At 45.3% G+C, this 20,490-nt stretch overlaps 1 protein-coding gene across 1 annotated transcript in view; it reads left to right on the forward strand.

Moving 5' to 3' along the window:
• Positions 1 to 226: 226 nt before the first annotated feature.
• The window catches only part of CUNH1orf21 (chromosome unknown C1orf21 homolog), a 37,446-nt gene continuing 17,182 nt past the window's right edge, over positions 227 to 20,490 (forward strand). The window contains exons 1-2 of the mRNA XM_085299683.1: positions 227 to 433; positions 17,576 to 17,670. Of these exons, the coding sequence (XP_085155809.1) occupies positions 340 to 433; positions 17,576 to 17,670 (189 nt within the window). The 5' untranslated portion in view covers positions 227 to 339. The remainder of the gene's footprint in view (positions 434 to 17,575; positions 17,671 to 20,490) is intronic.

Genomic DNA, 20,490 nt, shown 5'->3' on the forward strand with positions numbered 1-20,490 from the left:
GATACTCGCCTTTTGGAGTGGGCAAGGGCTTTTAGATCCTATAGAGCAATGAACATGYAGGGAAAAAAAATAACTCACTATGCTCCTTCCCATCTATCAGCGTAAGACCTTTAACTGATTTAGGTGGGAGGGTTTTTTATTTTGCCGAAGCGCTATGTTTATGGCTTACCTTTTGCCAATGCACATGGCTAAATATTTTTTTTTCCCTCTCTCTCTCTATGTTTAGGTGAAAAGCGTCTCGACAGCCTGGCGGGAAGGTGGCTCCTTTGAGGGACGATGAGCGCGGGGCTCTAGACATGGTTTGCAGTTGGGCCCGGCTGGCGCTGTCTGAATGAAGCTATGGGCTGCGCGTCAGCCAAGCATGTTTCTACTGTTCAAAACGAAGAGGAAACTCAGAAAGGCAAAAACTACCAGAACGGCGATGTGTTTGGGGGTAAGTGCTGCGGGCTTTTGCTCTCTCTTTGACGGCGTGAAGGCTCTGCGAGGTACGTTTGGGAGCCCTAGCCTTTCACAAAAGATGAGGGGAAATGAACCTTAAAAAAAAAAAAAAAAAATAGTACCAGGACAGCTGGAAGGGAGGTCAGGGTGAAATCCAGAGTAGAAAATTGCCTCGTGCTGCCTTTAACTCTTCACATCCCAAAATAGTTCAAAAACAACCAACTGCACAACCCCCCTCCTGTTTTCCTACATATTTGTTAGGAGGAGCCCAAACAATTGACTCATTTCTCAGAAAAAAAAAAACAACAACAAAATCCCTATTCGTTAAGCAAAAGATATTCCTTAATACCTTTGTCCTACAAAGCAATAAATCGCTAGCTCTGAGATGCTGTAGCGAGCAGGACGGCCGGGTGGCAGGGAGGTAGCAGTCRTCTTCTGTGCGGGAGATTCAGTGATATCGGGAAACTCCGGCATGGAAAACATTAGCTCCGTTGCATGGCAAGGGTGGCCCGTAGTCAGGACCTTCGCACGGCGGCTCGTGCGCCAGGAAAGGTAATGCGCTCCGTACGTAAGATTCTTTTTTTTTTTTCCCAGATTCCGGAAATCTGTGAGATTTCTGGATCTGCCTAGGTGGTTATCTGAAAACTCGTTACTGCAAAGAAGCAACGCGGTGCCGTTTCGCAGCCTGCTTGGATGCAGTATTCTTAAAATAGGTGCGTTGCTGCTCAGGGTGCCAAGCGTTTCTTCTCTGGTGGCTTTTTTATAGCAAATGTTTGTGTAAAGCCAGGAATGACACATCTAGCAGCAAAAGAAAAAAAAAAAAAAAAAGAAAGAAAGAGTCATTGCTCTGGAAATTCAGGGGGAGTATTTTGCTTTTTCAACCTGTCTGAGGGCATGGTTGGTCCCAGCAATGGATCCCAAAGCAAGAACACCGGCAATGGTATCTAAAGAGCACGAGGTTGTTTTGGCAAACCCCAGGCTGAAYGCCGGCTTCTTTGCCCGTGCGGAGCCCTTTACCAGCCCGAGAGATGTTGGTTTGGGAATTCTGATTCAATATGTTATTTTTATTTAAAGCGGGCTGTAAGCGCAGTCAGGAACAAAAAGCTCTGTTAGCTTATAAAAGGAATYTGAGTTTCTGTGTTAGCTGATATTTAGCAAGGGAGCAGTTTTGGCAATAGGTTTCTCTCAGGATTTTTTTTTAACTGCATGCTTTGGGCTAAAGATCTTAACTTTAACGTCAAGGAACCTAAAGCAACTTCTGGAGACAGAGGATCGTGATGGCCAAAGGGAATTTAAAGGGCTGCCGCTTTTGGAGCTGGAGCGGTGTCAGCGGTCTGACWTAGCTATTCCGGGATCTGCTGGAGGGCTGGCAGCCTTTGCCTGGGTGTGCAGAAACCCAGCGCTGTCGGAAACGCTCCCGGCAGCCGCGCGTTTTCGGGCGCGTACGGGTGCGCGGTTTGCCATAGCTGAAGTCCCAGTTCAGCGACTAATCCGTCCTTTGGTAGAGGAGGGTTTAGGTGCCGTTGGATTCTGTGGCTGAAGCGATTTATTGACAGGCAACCAGCGTGAGCACAGAAAAACCGTGTCAGCCCCTAGCTGCTGGAGAGCGGCCAGCAGATCTGGAATTGGACATGTGAGAGAGGGGAGCTTGAGGGTACCTGCCTTTACTGCTGCCTGGTTTTGGACCTGTAAATGAGCCACTCGGAGGYTGCATGCTTCACATGGTACGATGTGTCTTGCATGGCTCCTGAACGTACCATTTTTAATTAAAAAAAGAGAGAGAGAGAAAAACTATACCTTATCATCATGTTTATCATCCTTCTTAACAATCTTCTGGAATTGCCAAGTGCCCAGGGCTGTTTCACAGGAGTCTGAATACTGTTCCTACTCCCCCTTCTTCCCTCTTGGGAACTGCACTGGCTGAGGGTGTTGTTCGGTATCGCTTAGATCTGAAATCTCGGTGTATTCTTCCTACTTCATTTTCTGTTAAACTTCCATGCTGTTAAGCCTGAACATAATTCCTTCTAGCGTATCTGTAGAGTTATTCCTGTGATATTCAGCCCCCTGCCAGGAAAGGGCTTAGTCATGCTCGATTTGAACATAAGASCTCAGTGCGAATGACAAATCTTGATAAAATGAGTTCCCAGAGATACGGGAGGATCCACAGAGTCAAGCAGGGTTGAACGTACTGCAGCAGTTCATGGATTTCCCTTGTCCAATTCCAGATGCTCCAAACTGCTGAATGTTTCCTGGCTTGTTGCTGAGAAGCGACAAAAGTATCTGGGCACTAATCTGTCCTAAAACAACTTTGCAGAAGCAGCAAGTACAAGCTCTGTCRTTGCAGTAGGTTGAAGTAGCCCACGTTGCCTCTGGTGATTTGCAAGTGCAAGGAAGTCTCAAAAACACTTGAAATAGCCACGATAGAGGGTTGAATGGAAAATATCTCACTGCTGGTACTGCCTTCCCTGGGCACCAAGTGTAATGCATGGAAGACGCGGCATACAGTGTGTTGTCTCTTGTTGYTTGCCTAGTGCCCGAGATGAGACTCACACTCTTCTTTCTTCATGTAGCATCATCTCCAGATAAGATACAGGCAGAAAGAGTCAATAGTGAGAATTGTACTTTCCATCTTGCTCTTACATAAAATCCAACATATTGAATAAAGAAATATWTGAAAATACCAAGGTTTGGTTCTAGTCAGCTTTGCTCTTAACTTTGCCTTAGGCTGCTTGGGTTTTGCCACTTGACTTCTGTAATGCATGCAAGCAGCATTAGCCACACAGCTGAAAAACTTTTAGCTTTCACACGTTCCACCCTTTCCCACAAACAAGTGTGCTGGCAACAATGCAGTTGTTCATGCAACTTCTTTGATCACTGTTTTCTCTGCTGGTGCTCAAGAGCTTTTCTACTTGGTTYCCACAGCAGTAATTACAACTAGATGGTTGCCATCACCACTGCCATTGTAGATGTTTTCCGGATACGCAGTAATTTTGCAGATGCCGGTCTACAGTGATCTGGCAAGTGTTGATCTTTGAGATCAACTTGAGTGTTGGGCTTTGAGAGTAACAAATTGAGAAGTCAGGTTCCCCTCAGTGTTGTGACAGCTGGTGAAACCATATTGGGTAGGTACTGTTCCAGGTGCCACTTGCAACCAGTACAGTACCTTCATCTTCTAAACTTTTCTCAGTGTTTCCAACCTTGTGGCTGCTGTATACCATCTCTGCTGTCAAGATTTGATAGAGATGGAAGTTTTAGAGGGCAGAGAAAAGGTGGGATAAGTCATAACCTGGGGGTCTTCAGAACTTCTGGGTATTTTTTTCCGTGTCTTATTGGTGGTAGTTGGTTKTAAGCAAGTCTAGAGACTATTGTAGAAACCATAATGTCTGTGAGGTTGTTTTTTTGGACTTTTAAAAGTCGCTATGGATAAGATTGTGCTCAAGTGTCTTATTTTCTCCCCAGCTTTTACAGYTCTTTTCAGTTAAGTGGACACAATAAGCCAGATGTTCACTGTGAATTTGAATCCTTAGTATAGTCAAGAAACTAAAGATGAAACCCATGGATTCTGTAAGAACAAGTTATGGTTAACTGAAAACAAAACAAAAAAAAAGCATAATATTAAAATCTGTGTCTTATCCCAAACTCTAGTAGGCACTCTGTATTCTGCTGTAATATATATTTAAATAATTGAGTTAGCAGGCCTATCAAAGGAGATGTTCTAGAGAAGATTGAATATAATATGATTATTATGCCGTGTTGGTCTCTAATGGCTTTAAAATCCCTCTAATAAGGATAGTAGTAATAAATCTTCCTTTATTCCTCATTTYACTTCGAAGCTGATTTCCAGGGCAATACATAAGAACTCTAATAACATAAATGCCAATGAAGAACAAAATGCTGTGATAGAGCCCAGAGTGTTCTCGATTTCCCTATGTTTTAATATTGTAACATCTCTTGTACATATTTTATCTGTTGATTTTTTTTTAAAAAAAATCAGGTGTTCATTTGGGGAGAAGGTTATTGACGTAATTATGTGTAAAAAAATGGTAATGTGATTTGTTGTGAAAAGGGGGATTTTAGAAGCTATTTATTWATCTGAGAGTCTAATCCAGACGTTCAGATGGAGCTCCTGGGCGCTTTGCAAAAGCGAGAGCGAACGTGTCAGGTTAGCATCTTCTGGCAAATCAGGAATATCAGTGCTGCARTTGCCGGATAGCATTTCTGTTTTTAATAGCAGCTCCAATTCCTGCACCGGTCTAAATAAAGCTGAACTCAAAGTACAGTAATTTATTAATGAATTTATTTCCAARCACTGGGAGAATACAAGAAAAGCAAATCTTTGTCATTTAGCTATCATAATGAGATTGAAAACCTGATTGATTAACATAGTACCAGATAGCTTCACAAGCTTTAGTGTACCTCTCTTGACATCATTCCTGATTGGTAYGACAGTCCTACCCTTGTTTTAGAGACAGGCAGCATGGAGAAGACTTGTGATGGACCCAGASAATGACGCCAGATCCTTTGCAGACCTCCGTGCCCTAATACCCCGGTCTGCTCTTCCTCGGTTCCTCTTTCAGCAGTTTTCTCTGTGGTGATACTCCTCCCCAGATCTTTTGAAAATGCCATAGCTCACAATTCAAGCAGAGTATTTAACTACTGCCAACATCTCTCCTTTATGGTGGCAATTGGTCTGCAATGTCCAGAAGGTATCCGCCTGTCTCCTAACGTGGAGGACTCACTTCTCCATCAGGCTGAGGAGTTCAGCTTAGCTACCTGGACGAAACATGCTGTTTCAAGCTCTGCAGATGCCCTAACTGAACTAGAAGGAGGTTCCTGTGCTTGGCTTCGTGTTCACCAGCAACACAACGTGAAAGCCTTCATGACACCATCATGGCATTTCCYATATTAGTGTTTTCTTTCTTTCTCTTAGGTTTTATTTGATGCAGACTCTGCATGAAATAAAACTCTTTTTTCTCCTCCCCTCCCTCCTAAGCTGTAGCAATAAGGGGAGCAGAGTGTTTCATCTTGCACGGTGTGGTATCATTTCACATGGAAGAGCAGGAGGCTACCATGCTGGAAAGGAGAGGGTTGCGAGGGATTGCTTGGGCCCGTTCACGATGGAAACGAGCATCTGGTTTGGGGTCAGGGTGGGCCACAGGGAGCTCTAAAAGATGCCCCCACCTGTGTAATGGAGCACGTCATCGTGCATGTACATAGGGAATGGTGCTGAGAACAGGGAAATAATTGAAAATTTTAAAACATGCCTACAATATACAGGAAGAGATTAAGAGGGGGAATTGGAGCCTTTGACTTTTCCTAAATGCCTCTTTTCTCCACTAAAAATACTGTGCCCAAACCTTTGTAGAGGTAACTGTTTTGAAGGCTTTCTCTTTGACTGAAAGGCCTAGAAGTATCATCGTGTTCAAAACCTCGGTCTCAGGCTCCTTGTTAATAAAGATTCACTTCCCAAACCTGACTTTCTCCATCCAGTTCCAGCGCACAAAATTCTGCRAAGAGTTTTCTAGTCCTTTGAAGCTCCAAGGTTGGGAAGATTTTAGGTAAAATCTTGAGTAAGGAAAGAGAAATTAGAAGCATTTTCCAAATGTGACTAACACCTTGCTGCCACCTCTCCCGACCAGCAAGGTCTCGCTGWGCTGGGCTTCTGGCGGAGCTCGCAGCTCCTTTTGCCTCTCAGCGGTTGTTTTATTGACTGCGACGAGCCGATCAGTGCTCACACGGCAGTCGTCGGAGCCCCTTTGCTTCTGCAGCCTTGGGCCCTAGCTCGTTTTAAGAGCAGCAGCGATTGCAGACAAGCTCACCAGCACCATGCGGTGTCCTCACCCCATCCTAGATACTCTGAGACAAGAGCGTGAGCCTGGTTTTCCTCACTTCTTACTGAGTTGTAAGATARCAACGTTGGTCGAGGAGTCGGTGCTGGAGGACGGATCCAAGGGCATGGCAGAGTGTTTTTTTGAATAAAATGATATTTATTAGTTTAATAACCTTCTCACCAGCCTGCTCTGACCCTGTTTGGTGAGGTCCTGCTTTCTCGCCTCCGTAAACACGGTTCGGTTTAAACGCAGCTGTTTGAGGAAGCGGAAGAAAGGAATAAAGCCCCAAACAACCTTTAGCCTTAGGTTCATGTGGGAAATATAATAAAACTGTATTTGTTATCTAGGTTTATGGTGTAACCAGGAGAACACCCTCAAGTCAATAATTTACTATTTGGTTCTCATAAGGAAGCAGCGAGACTTAAATAAATCCGATTTGGKTTAGCCCCTCGTTAGTGATCCACGGGTGCAGAGGAAGCATAGCCCATGTGAGCGCCAACGCGTTTTTTTTTTTTGCATTTTGGGATCTACCTGCTGCAGCGGTTGCCACCTTTCTCTTACACAGGAATGTGTTTCAAGTTGCTTGACCCCTTAGAGCCAGACTTAAAGCGCAGCAGGTATCTGTAAATGAAGTGTCTAGCCTTCAGGCTGTGGCTTTCTCGGGCCAGTTAATCATCTTGCAATATTCACAACTCCTTACYGTGGTGTTAAATGAGTGACTTACTCTGCTTAGGGCCGGTGCCCCGTGTTTATACCRAACCTTTCTGGGATGGAAAAAAAGAGAAAATGAAAATAAAAAGAACAGAGAAACAATTGCCAGGTGTGTTTTCTGGCAGCCGTGGTGCTGATGGAAATCCCGTAACCTCATCTTAGAGACAAATTTCATTTTTACAGAACTTTTTTCAAGACAGGGTCTATGGTTTTCATTGCCTTCCCTGCGGGCCACTGTCCTGCTGAAAATGAGGAAAATTGGTAGTAAAAATGCCCTTATACTTCTAGTTATTGCAATCTTTCTTTTTTTTTTTTCTCCCCTATGTGCCCAGTGTTAAATTCCTGGATCACACACACACAACACAAATTCAGCTGGGAAGTTTAAGGTCGCAGCCTCTGGAGCGGGCGGCTCTGAAAGCAGAGCTGGGCTTCTGCCGAGCGGGCGCGATGGAGCCCCGCCGAGCGCCTCTTCGTCTCGGCCGTGCCGAGGAGGGGGCTGTGGCCAAAGGGGTCCCGGGAGCGGTGGTTTGGGATCATCAGTTTGCTCTCCGCGCTCGTGAAGCTCGCGCGGCGAGCAGCTGCTGAGCTTGAATGCTTTCTGCTCCGTGATGCTGCAAAAGAGCTCGGAGTTGTCTCCGTTTYGGGATTTGTGCTGCTGTAGGTTCAGCAGTGATCTCAGACTGTTTAAAAGGGAAAAAGCAGGGGCATTTTGTTCTATGGAAATCTCCTTGTTTGTGCTAAAGTTTTGTTTATAGAAAATTATGACCCCCTGTATTTTGTCTTACTATATTTTGGATTTTTCCTGTAGGARTTGGGTACATCTTGAGATCTTTTGTTGCTAACAGCACTTGACTAGAATAACTGCTCCAAGGACTTGCACTTTTTGTTTTGCTTTTGTTCAGCTAGTATTAAAAACTACTTTTTTCCGCCCATATTGCTTGCGGGGGGCAGCCAGCTGGGGCAGTTACACTGCAGGAGACGTGCGAGTGATGATGGTAGGGGYGAGAGAGGAGATCATGAGGAGGATGAGATGGTGTAGAAGAGCCCCAGCAACACGACATGGAAAGMTGGGAATTAATTTGTGCCATGAGATAGGTGGTGGGGTGGGACCCCGTCAACAGCCGTCACGTGGGATGGGATCCAGGCGGCCCCTGGCTATCCCGCGTCCTTCCAGTTCAAGAAGCTTCACCATCACTGATGGCTTCAACGATGAGGATCCCTGGCTGCCATGCAGGTGGTTGACTTTGGTTTCTTGCATCTTGCCAAAAAGTTTGGCAAAGTGGATGCTACTCTGGGAAGTTGGCATCCTTCAGAAATGACAAATTAACACTGAACATTGTAACCAGAGTAAAATATTAATCTTGACCGTAGCAGTTAGCTTTGTAGCTCTTCACATGGAGCTAAGTTAAGTAATGGGATTAACTGTTGTATCTTTTGCATCTGGAAATGYGCCTGTGTTTTATAAATCAAGTTTGCATTGCATCTCTACCTCAACRTGATTTACAGAAACACTAGCAGCAAGGAGATGTTGTGCTCATCATGAATCTTCAGGACATTACTGATCCTAGATAAACATTCTGTCCTTTTCGTGGTGCAGTTAAGTAAATAGCTGTTGTTTTACAAATATTCTTTCTGAGGTACAGGAACCGGGAAAACTTGATAGACTAATATTATATCAATAGAAGAAAACTGCGCCAGGAAGGCTATCAGAATACACTGCAAGCTGCACRTTGCAGGGCAACAATCTCATTTAATAGCTGACTGATTAAGACTAGCGTTACTTCCTAGTTAAAGAGGAATCAGATTTTTATTGATAAGGAACCTGAAGATACCTTGTTGCGTACTTGCAATAATAGCAAATGTGTAATTTTGGGGGTGTGGAGTCGGACCAGCTCGTTGGGCCAAGGAACRCTTGGCGTCATTAATACAGAATTACAGTATTTAGTGGGTGTTTAACTGATTCTTTTCTGCTTGGTCTCAAAGTAATTCTCAACATGAAGCTTAGAAAGGGGAGAGGACGGCATCCGCGCCACCTTCTCCTCTCGGTGACTTACTTCAGAAGGTTTTATCATAGCTGCTGACAGTTTTGCTGAGTTTTTAAATATATAATTAGCTAGCTGCTCACCCAGATGGTTGTAAAATCAGGCAGTTATGTATGGAAAGCCCTATGAGAACTATGGAGACCTAATAAATTCATGGAGTATGTGAGTTGGCCAAGTCTATCTCCTTGTGTCTGAACCAGTGTGATGTCTGAGTTAGTTACGGAATTTCATTTATTCACCTATAAAATGAAAATAATGCCCACTGCACAGGAAATCTGTGTTCATAAAGTGCTTTGAAATCTTGTCGTGCAAGGTGCCCTGGAGGACGTTACTGGGCTTGAGGCTTCCCCCTGGTTTTTGTCCATCTGAGATGTGGATCTCAGTATCATGGTAGGAAGGCTTTAGCCCTTCTGGCGTTGCTGGTTACGTCCAGAGTTTGCTYCCTGCCACTTCTCTTGCATAAGCAAGAGGCTTACTGAAGCAAAGCCAATTTTTTAATCCTTGCTTTTTGCAGTTTGAATGGTGCAAAGGTTTTTCCTTATGGCAAGGTCACATTATGTACTTGGTCCTGCACAGCACCAACTGAGTTTGTGGTGGTCAAATGTACTGCAGGGTTGTTGCAATATCGGATGCTGCAACAGTAGGTTGTAACCATACCCCAAAACCTACCTGGTAATTTCATACGAGTAGCAATCTTTCCAGTCCATCCCTTCCTTTTCCTGCAGTCTGCTCCTTTAATAACTTCTTACTTCTCATTTCCTCTCTTGCTCTCATTTCTCAATTTGATCTTTTTAGTGGGCTGGATAATTGCATTTGTGGCGTGTCCTTCCTGCAGAGCACCATAGCTGTAATCTCCTCCACCTGAGCAATGGCTTCCTTCGAACAACGTTGCGTCTGGCTCAAAGCACCATGCTAAAGAAACGCAAAGCGAAACAAAAGATGGGGTGTGAATGGGTTACACAGCTTACCCGGGTTACACAGCTTAACCGTGCAAAAAGGCGGCGGCGCTGAAGGATAGTTGTGAGCGTACAACTTCTGCGCTACTTCTTGGCCTCGCTGTCGTGCAAAAGTCTTTAATTATATGATCACAGGGCTGTTTTTTCAATACTGTCTTATCTATAGTGTTCCCTCAGGTCTTAAACACAAGTGGGTATTTAACAGATCCGGAGACTGTGTAATTAATGACTGCACCATACGAGAGAGGTGGGACTTGCTTGTTTAGTGGTATAGGGTTGTTGAATATTGAGATCGGACCTTTTGAGACTCTTTCTGAACTAATGAAATAACCTCTGTTATTTGGTTGTCGTTCTTTTTTCCCCCACAAAACTCAAGCTAGCCGCTTGCCGCGCTGCAGACCTTGTGTAGAAGGCGTTTGCTGTCATTACATTCGTTGTACGCTCTGATTTTGCTTAACTGAAAGGCCGAGCGTGCAGAGGATGCTGTAGTTGGCTAATCCGATTCCTAAATGTTTTGTTTGGGGCGCGCAGGGGAAGAGGAAAGGGAAGGGGAAAGGAGAAAGGAAATGGTTGCGGAGGGAGGAGGGTGCTCCTGGAGCTTCCTGGAGCTGCTCAGAGGTCCCGGAGAGCTGAGCCGGGCCGCCGTTCTCTTTTGTTGCTGGCTCTGCCTGCATGCTTTAATTGTCTTTTTGCTTCTTAAAAAGAAGTTACAGCAAGCTGATTTCTGGGGTATTTGTTGTGTTTCTTGGGGTTGGGAGCACCTCTGACCTTTCTATCAGGGAGCTGTCGTGAAGCAGAGCAGAAGGCGTTTCCTTCCTGCACGGGTTTCAGGAGGTCTTCGGATTTCCGGTCCTCCCGCTGCCCCGCGCACACATCCGTGAGACCACGAGTCCCCAGCAGTTTGTTTCCCAAGTTGTTTTGGGTACTTGATGTCTTCTACTCATCCACGTATATGGATATAAATCCTTCCAGCACTCCTCCAAAGTAAAAAAGCACATTTTATAAAACGGGATGCATAAAGAGCATTAACCCTGAGAAATACAGAAGTCGTCTAAGGTGGAGCTGGAAAAGCTGTAGGTGACACCCCAAGCAAGGAACTGTCCTTTCCTCCCTTTCCATAGCCAGGTGGGTGGGTGATGCACTTGCATGCGAGGAAGTGAATGTGCAGAGCTTGCTGCGTGGTCTTTYGTTTCCCACATAGAGTTAATAAAGAGATTGCATATGGAAAAAGAAGTCTTTATGGAAAGAACAGTTCCCACAAAATAGCTRTCACCGTGTTGGTTGCACACCACATCATTTGTCCGGTGTACTCTGCTCTGTCGGTTTGTGCCTGTTGTATTTAGAGCACTTGCACCGTACAGTAGTCCAGTACAGTATAGCCTCAGGAAGCTTTTGTCCAAGAAGAAACCACGTAGGGCCCGTGACTTCCTCGGTGCGGCTGCACGTGCTCTGCACCCAGCAGCGCATCTCTTCCCGAGTGGTGCACCAAATTTGAGAATGAGCCCTGCGGAATCGAGGGAGCTAAATTATGGCTTGACGACCATCTGTCATTTTATTAGATCAAGGGAAAACAACAAATYCAAGACTCGAGATGTGCGAAGCGAGGAGCTCACTCAGCAGCAGCACCCCAGGCAGCRGAACGGCATGTTCTCTCCCACAGGCAGAAGTCAGACCGTGCCTTTTGCAGCASAGGGACGGAGATACCGAACGAATCAGAACAGGTTGCAGCACTGACGGCAGTAACGGAAGATGGGTTAATATGGCAACRGGAGTTTTCTTTGCTCTCCTACCAGGAAAAGTCAAGATGAAGCCCATTAAAGTTAATGGAACCATGCCTTGGGTCAAACCTCTCAGCCCAGGAGGCAAGCTGTCRTGTCTTGGACCTGGAAGGAAATAGCCTGATAAAATAGGAAGAAATTTGCTAAAATTTCYAAGTTTAGTTTCAAGCAGACATGACCCTCGAGGGAGTTAATGTTCCATAAAGCCCTGGATGTGAAGCGGGGGTGTGATAAGAACTGCTGGGTAGCTCAGAAAAGAGCTTTTCCTGTCTTGCCTGGCTTTAGGTGCCGAAAAGAGAAACRTGGTTCAGCCGCTGCTTGAAGCTATAGTGTTTCTGCTCCGGAAGCAGAAGCTCCTGGGTGGCGACAGCAACCAAGTTTTGGGGGRAACTTGAGAAATAGAGGACCTCCAAAAGATATATCACGTCTAGATGACTTGGTTTAATTTGAGACAGAGAAGTAGGTATTTACCTACACTTAMAACTGCATTTCTCAGGCCCCTTTCTTCCCCCGAGAAAGCCAAACCTAGCAGTCTCATCTCCCATGTGCATAAGCAGTATTCAGTCATCGTCTTCTGGCCCATGCTGGAGTTATGTAGGAAGGACACAGTCCTTTAGGSTGGAAAGACCTTTAGGTCTTTCCAGACCTACTGGAACTCTTTGTTTTAGTACGTTTAGATTTTCAGACAGGGTTTCTGTCGGAGGATTGATACCTTGTTGGCAAAATTTGTTCTGTTTTGGGTGCGTGTACTCTCTTTAGTATCTGATGCTGTGCACTGTGGCTTTAGTAGTGACCGTGTTTCAGATTAGGTTAAGCTATGTGTAACTTTGGGAAATTTGAACAAGCATCTTGAGATACTGCTTTGGGAGAAACACATCTGCTTATTTCCTCGGCTATTTTTTTCTCTTTTAAGTAAGTGTTTCATACTAGTAAAAGCAACATGATCGCCGGACTGCAGAATTGCCCCAAACTTGACAGATCCGAGGGTTGACCGTGGACGAAGAAGACGGGCCACTCACCAACTACAGGTTGCTCCCTGGTGGCATTTCTCTATCAACCTATRTTATAGTTAAGTCAGGATCAAAATAACCACATTGATACTGCTTCCCTCAGGTGGCTGAAGGTGAAGCTGAGCAGATAAATTATATACCCTGTATTGTCCAATATTTTGTTGGAGCAATGTTCATTTACAGGCTTTAGACAACTTCTTTTCCTAACTTCTTTTAAACTTTGACATAGCTTCTGCCAATATCCGTGCAAACACTACCACAAATAGATGAGCAGAGCTGGAAAGGGTCTGAAGAGCTCATCTCATCCATCCTGTGCCCCAAAGCAGAACGGCTTTTACATGTGGTATTCAAGGCAGATGACTACCCAGAGGCCTCTAATTAGGGAAAGCGTGCAGCCACCCAAGCGAGCTAGTCGCAATACTTCACCGTCCTTGCCATTAATGATTTTCACCAATATCTAGGCTGGATCTKTGTAGATTTAAGCTCCCTACAGCTCGTCCTGGCAACTGTAGGTGCATTTGCAGTGGCATTGTAGGTGATGGTTGGTGTGTTTTGGTTTTAGCATCAAAATGACTCAGCTAATGCTAAATTTGTTTCAGCTAAGTTCCATCAAAGCTTTCATGTTTTTGTAACAGATATTTTTAGAAGGAGCAATTTGGTCCTTTATCTAAATATAGTGTTGGCTTTCAAATCTTCGACAGAGGTGAGCCCACGAACCTTAGATCTGCRGCGTACCTGGTGCCTTGAGCACAGCGGTAGGAGTAGTTGCTGCACCAGGGGGAAGTAAGTGCAGTACAGAAAAGTGTGTTGTACCAGTTGAAGTTCCTATTTTGCAGAGCAGACGTTCGTATTTTAACAAAAGAAGGATAAATCTTGGCACATCCTTCAGTACAAAGGCAAGAGATCATGCAGAACAAATTTGGAGCACAGAAAAACGAAGGTGTGGTCAGAAACTTTCTTCCCGGTAGAGTGACTAAAGTACCCTATATCTCATGTCTGATACTTGATATGTCACTAAAAATAGCGAACGGAGGCTCACCCATCATCCCTTTCGAATACAGCAGAGCCAAATCTGTCAGTCTTTAGATGTCTGAAATGGGGCTGCGTGTTAGTATAAATAACAGATAGCCCTCTTCTTTTTTAAGACCTGGTATTTAAGAAAAGACTTCTGCAAAAGTCACAGCAAGCCCAGATTGAGCTAACAAACAACCAAAAAGAGAARGTGGGAGGACAGATTTCAAGTTTTTTGTCTTTTTTGTTGTTTCTTTTTACCCCCCCCCAGCTGAGCCGAAGTACGATGTCATTAGCAATGTGGCTGTGCCCATGGCACATGGACAAACGTCTGCAAGTGCCGAAGAAGTTCTTGTAGGMGCAACCACAGTTCTCTTTCCTATATCGTTCCAATATCCTGGGCAGATAAGCCCGTTAATCCCCGCAGTCGTTATTAATGAGTGCTCTTTTCCTCTCTCGCGTTCCCGTGGTAACGGAGTGACACGTTTGAGTAGAGTCATCTGCTTCCAGATGGAGATCTTCATTCATAAGATTTGCCTGTTGAGAATCTCAGCAGCCCGCTCAATTAGAAAAAAACCTTCCTCGCTTGCCCCTCCAAAGTCTTCTCTGCTAGGCGTGTGGCTGCTTTGTGTTTTGTAGGCTGTAATGGATTTGGTGGTAGGCATTATGCTTAAGAATATGTCTGTCCATCCCTTTTTTTTTCTTTCTTTGATCCAATTATGTTATTTTTCTTTGCGTTCAGCTGCATCAAAACAGCGTTTGCTGCAGCAGCCCTGAAGACAGCTCTTCTCTGTATTTACCATACCACACTCTGGGTGATAGCATCTTGACATTAAAATTTTATCCAGTACTTTAGACACATGAAAGAAGCATAAAGATGTTTTTTCACTTTTGGTATCCTTCTTTGCTGTAAAACTGCGTGTGTTTAAAAAAAAATGTATTATTGTTTACCAAGATAGAGCAAGATAAATATGCATAAAACTTCATGTAGTTTTCTTTATCTTGAGCTTCTTATAAAGGTCTTGCTGACTGTCAGAGCTGATTGAGATCGAGTATGACCTAAGTAATGCTTCATGAGTCCTCTGGGTTGGTTTCTGATCAGTTAGGCCAAAAGTATCCCAGGATGATGTACTTACTTTAGTAGAAATCAAAAAGTGAATGTAGCATCCTATATTGGTTGAGTTCCAGGTGCTGCTGTTATCGTAGCAAGGAAAATCTGGGCATCAGTTTTAGCAAAACAAGAGAATCAGCAAATACAAAAGGAGTTGCCTTTAGGGAAAGCATCAAAGGACCATTCCTCAAACCTGCCTTTAATCTGATTTTCATGGTCATCTAAAGCCACTTATGACCATACCTCCCACTTGAAGAGCTATCTGTTGCTCAGACGACCGTTCGACTGCATTTACACTTCCATCTTGACGTTAACTCTACAGAAAGAGCAATCTCCTTGTATCTCAAAACACTTGGTTTCAGATCAACCCCATCCTTGTGGGTATCTCTGCTAAACATCTTCTTCATCCGGTCATATGTATAGCTCTGCCCTCCCACTAATTGCATGATATAGCCCAGGGCCAAATTGGTAAGCGTCTCCTGTCCGGATAGTTGAAATAACGTCGTCGACCTTGTGAAAAGCAAGGCGTTAGATGTCAGCCCTGCGTGTCCCCCCCACCGCCGTTGCACCAGCTCGCCCGGCTCCTGTCCGCTGGAGCTGCTCGGAGGCCACCACCTTCTCCTCCTCCTTGAAAGCCCCGTCGCAGCCGGCCGTCTCGGCCGGTAAAACGTTGCTTTCGGGAGATGTTTGGTGTTTCTCACGTCGGGCCTGTAGTTGAAGGGACTCGCGGTGGAAAACTGTGGGGCTYGTAATCTGTCAGACAGTCCTCTTTTTTTCTGTAATATTTTTGCTGACAGTATAATTACATAGCTGGGTTTTTTGCCTTTTCATAGGGAAATCATACCTGTTTTTGTATGAGAAAGTGCTACCAAGATACTGTATTTGTGTGTRTTATTTTAAGGCAAATATTTTATCTGTGGTAGGAAATTATGACAGCATACGACTAATAATACTGCTTCAAAGTTAATATTGCACTTACACGCCATTAATCTCTGCGTGTGTGCAATATAGCAGTCGCTCGTAGCTCCGTCCGCTTTTCTGCTCTCATTAGCTGAAGCTAGGTTGATGGCTCACGGGCTGGTGCTGCGTCCAGCTGCCTCTCTGAGATTGGCACTAGGTGCTCCGAATATGCGGGTTCAACGGGCTTGCTCGCTGCTTAGTGCTGCCGGCTGTTAATCATTTATTGAGGCACGAGGGTACGAGCGTTGGCCGTTCCTCCTTGCCTCTTCCTTAATGTGGCTTGTCCTCCAAGAGGTGGTCATTTGGCCTTTGCRGTAGAGCGGCAGCTTCGGATTTTGTTAAAATTGCATTGCTTTTTGAGATACAGGTAGCGATTTCCCTGCATAAGCGCAGATTATATAGTAGAGCCGTGACATTAATACCAATTAAGGTTTTAAGATGCTTTCTGTTAAAAGAGTCATTTTACAAACATTCATAGAMGCAAGCGTCTTTGACTTGAAGTGGCAGATACCTCCTGAATGTTTCTAATGTGAATTCTTCTAATGAGAAGATAGATTTCTCCAAAATAAGATTAACTAGTTGATGGGGTTCATTCAACTTGTCCCCCCCCACCAAAAAAAAAAAAAAAAGAGAGAGAGAGAGAGAGAGAGAGAGACTTTTATTTTTGGAAGCCTGCTTGCTTCTGAATGTCTCAGGCATGGATTGTCCAGGCATCTGCACTTCTCCTGCAGTTCCTGGAACACATGGTTAGTCATGCAGCAGGAATTAGGAGTGTTGTCATGATGACGATGAAGATGTGGAAGCTGGGTAGGAAGCCAGTAGCTCAGATACTTGAACAGCGAGGTCTGTCACAACCGTTGCAGAAACAGTTAGAGAAGGAATACTGAATTTCCAGCAGGAAGACTGAATTTCCAGCAGAAACTTTCCTTCCTGTCCTAATGGACTGTATCAAACTTTTTCAGGGGGTTTATGAATTGTCACATCATTATTTCCTCATTTCCCCTTTTTAAAATAAATTCAGTGTGAGCTTGTTCACGCTTGCCAGTCTAATAATACRGTTTCAAATTCTTCCGTCAGTGTCTATTTTCAGTCTCCCCTGCACCTATCTGAGATGCTGCCGTTTGATAAGTTTYCAATTTTGTTCAAAGCCTCTAATAACCGAGAAAACATACAGAAGCGGCACAAACGCAACGACATGCCGTACCTTTAAAAGAAAAAAGCAGTTTTCTACAGTTAATCTTATTTGCCTTAACGGTTTCCTGAAAACAAGCTGCTTTCTAAGTAATTTTTTTTTTACAGTACACAAAACTTAAGAAAAATCCGCTTGTGTTTTGCTTTTGATGTAGGAAATGAGATTTAAAAAAAAAGAAAAAAAAGAAAGGAAAGAGAAGCGAGAGCATGTGCGGGGCTGCTGCTGTCGAGTGCCCGAGCGCTGGCGTGGCGCGTAGCCCCGGCGGGTGGAGGCGCTTCCCCAACCTGCAGGCAGAAAAACTTCCCCGCTGTCAGTCACACTTAAGCATTTGAAGCTGTGTATGTGTAATTTTGAACTGCTTTGCTCAGTTAGGGCCTTTTCTAGTCAGCTGCTTTGGTTTTGGCTTGGGTTTTTGTTTTTTTTTTTTTGTTTTTTTTTTTTCCCCCAGCTGCTGAGCTACACTGGTTCAAACCTTTTTTTTTTTTTTTTTTTTTTTTTTTTCTTCTTCTTTTTTTTTATTTCCCACGGCGCTCAGATGAGTATAGGATCAAACCAGTGGAAGAGGTCAAATACATGAAAAATGGGGGCGAAGATGATCAGAAAATAGCAGCCAGGAACCAAGAGAACTTGGTAAGGATCCGCCTCGTCGCTCCTCTCGGGAAATATCCGGCGCTCGGCTTTGGCGGCGAGACCCTCCCCGGCGCGCCGCGACCCTCCCCGGCGCTCGCGCCCGAGCTCCGAAAAACGTTACCTCTCCCTGCTCCTCCTCCTGCATCCGGGCTCTACCCCGCGGAGCGCTCCCGCGACAAGCCCCCGTTGCGGCTCGCGGCCCGACGCGCCGGCTGCGCCGCGCGGGAGGAGGAGCGCGCTGCCGCTCGCGGGACGGCCGGCTGGCGCGCGGGCCGCTTGCTCCGAGCTTCCTGCTTTTACGTATTCTCGAATTTGCAGGAAAGGAAGTTCAGGGAGGCTTTTCAGAATTTCACTTACGGGTTTCCCCCCTCCCCAACCTCGATATTACTCCCCGGCCTGGAGTAAGCCCCAAGGGGGAAGCAGGTGAGCAAATCTCGGTGGAGCTGTAACCGGTAGCACCAGCGAACGATTTGCCTTTTGCCACGATCGGGAAGCTGCGCAAAAATTCACCGTTTTGGGATTTTTCCGTCGCCGGAGGTGCGTGAAACAGCGTAAGTGAACTGCAGGCAACTGAGGCGCTTYAGCTTGCAGCAGGATGCTACGGGATTTGTTTGGGGAGGGGGGTTATTTTATTTCATTTTATTTCTAGTGCCTGAGGAGCGTTGCTGAGAACGTCGCCTTTCCCAGCAGCATCTGCAGCGCACCGGCCTCACTGCCCACGTAAGCACGTGGCTGTCGATTTTTTTTGTTGTTGTTTAAGAGCGACATTTTTCACTTTAGCTGGTTAGTTCGATAGTTACTGCGGGCGCCGTTCTCGCGCGGGTTTGCGGCTTTTGCTGACGGAAACCTTGATGTCGGAGCTTGAGACGAATCCCCGGCGGAGCGGGAAGAAAGTCGCCTCGGTGCCTGCTTCCCGCGCGCTCTCCCGCGCTGCCTTAGCAAGGGCAGCAACGCCTCRTGTTGGGGTTTTATTGTTATTTTTCTTTCGCTCCCCCCCGTTACCTCCCGACCGCTTTGCCGATTCCTCGTTGAACCCTTCCCTCGTACCACGGCCCCGCGGGCTCCAGCGCTCCCTATTCCCGCCCCGGCCTCCTCCTCCGCGGCGATACGTTAAAAAGACGTAGACGATAGTACCGGAGAGACGTGGATAAAAATCAAAAGCCCGACGAATGAAGCGAATTTAATAACTGTACCGCAGGTGCTACACGRGCTGGAGCAGCCTAGTTCTGCGGTTCAAGGCCTCTGTCCAACAGGTCGCCCGCTGGGGTTTTTCGGAGTCCGTTTCTAAAATAGTGCTGCGCTGCCCATATCGGTATTCAGGGAGAAAGTAATCAGAGCATTTCAATTTTCATAAACCAGGATCTTAAATCATTTTCTTTTTTCCCAAAGAAACGCATTTGAGGCTGAGGGAGAAGTACGAGGAAAGGCTGTCGTCACGAGAGTCTCTTAGTTTAAACACCCTGCGGTATWGCACCGTGTTGCCTACTTTAAATAAAGTTTGCAGTGATATTCTTGAAAGAATGGTTTCTCAGAATGAAATTACCAGCTTTGACTCACGTCTGGGTCATTGCACGTTATACTGAGATTCAAGTAACTGACTGCATTACATATTAATATTCTTTTTCTTCCCAGCGCCTTGAACAACATTTTTCTTTAATGGGAGAAGTGTTAATTTTTCTCTAGCATCTAACGTTTGAGGTAGCACCCAGCTTTTGAGACTCTAGAAAATAAATGAATGCTACCTAGTAGCACTTTTCCTCTCCCTTTTTGTTTTCCTAAACRCCGACAGCCTGGGCATGCAGCTAATGTTTTCAAAACTGAGCTTAAAAAGGGTTGACCTTGAAGTCAATGAAACGAACTGTTGTCTCCTGCAAGTAGAAGCCCTTCAGCAGCCGCTTTCAGGCTTTAGCGCCGGGCGGTGGTTGGGGTCCTATGACAGACGCCTCCTTCTTTGTTGGGGCTCGCTCTTCTCTTCCTTTTATCCCACGTTTCTTTGACCGACGTCATCGCTTTGGTCGCCTGGCCTATAAAAAAAAAAAAAATCTTTAAAGTGGTTCCCGGTAAAAGGGAGTTCAGGTTGCTTGCGYTGAATTACGCTGGCTTCCTACAGATTCCAAGATGTTATTGAAGAGCCAGAAATGACCATTATGAAAAGATGAATTTGCTCGTTTTCTTTAGGAAAGAGATTGCTGATACTGTCTTCCGAGGTTGATGACAGCTAGTTTTATTTGAAGCACAGCAAAGCGGATGACACTTGACAGCTCTCTAGTGCAAGGTAGACGTCAAAACCACATTAAATGTCTCCCTCGGATGTAATTTTAATGCATCTTTTTGAGTGACAGATGAGAGCTGTGGCATCTTCTCTGGCCAACGGAGCTGCTACTAGAAATAGGTCCAGAGCACCAAGGGGGCACCTGCAGGAGCTGCTGGGCAGAGCGAGGAGGAGATATACGGGACTGTTCTCAGACGATGTTGGAGGGGTAAAGATGGGTAAATGGCGAGAAAGAAGAGGCAAAAAGTGAAAGGTGGACAGAAGAGGGAAAGAAGAAACTGCACAAACGCACGGGTTTCCTTCAACAAGGACAGCACAGCATGAGCCAACATTTTGCTCAACACGAAAGATGCTTTTCTAACATCATTTTTTCAAATGAGCATTTTTTTTGTTTTGGTTTTACAGCTTTTCCATTAAATGTCTCATGGCTCTTCTGCGAAGGGGGTTAGAAAAACAGAAGCTCCCGCTCTGTTTTGCACCATTATTTTAAAAACATGTGCATTTTTATCTTTTTTTTTGGGGGGGGGGGGCGTTCAGGGTTCATGGGC

This window comes from Rhea americana, unplaced genomic scaffold (genome assembly GCF_003343005.1).
Source record: "Rhea americana isolate MKP2758 unplaced genomic scaffold, rheAme1 scaffold_151, whole genome shotgun sequence".
Taxonomy (NCBI): domain Eukaryota; kingdom Metazoa; phylum Chordata; class Aves; order Rheiformes; family Rheidae; genus Rhea; species Rhea americana.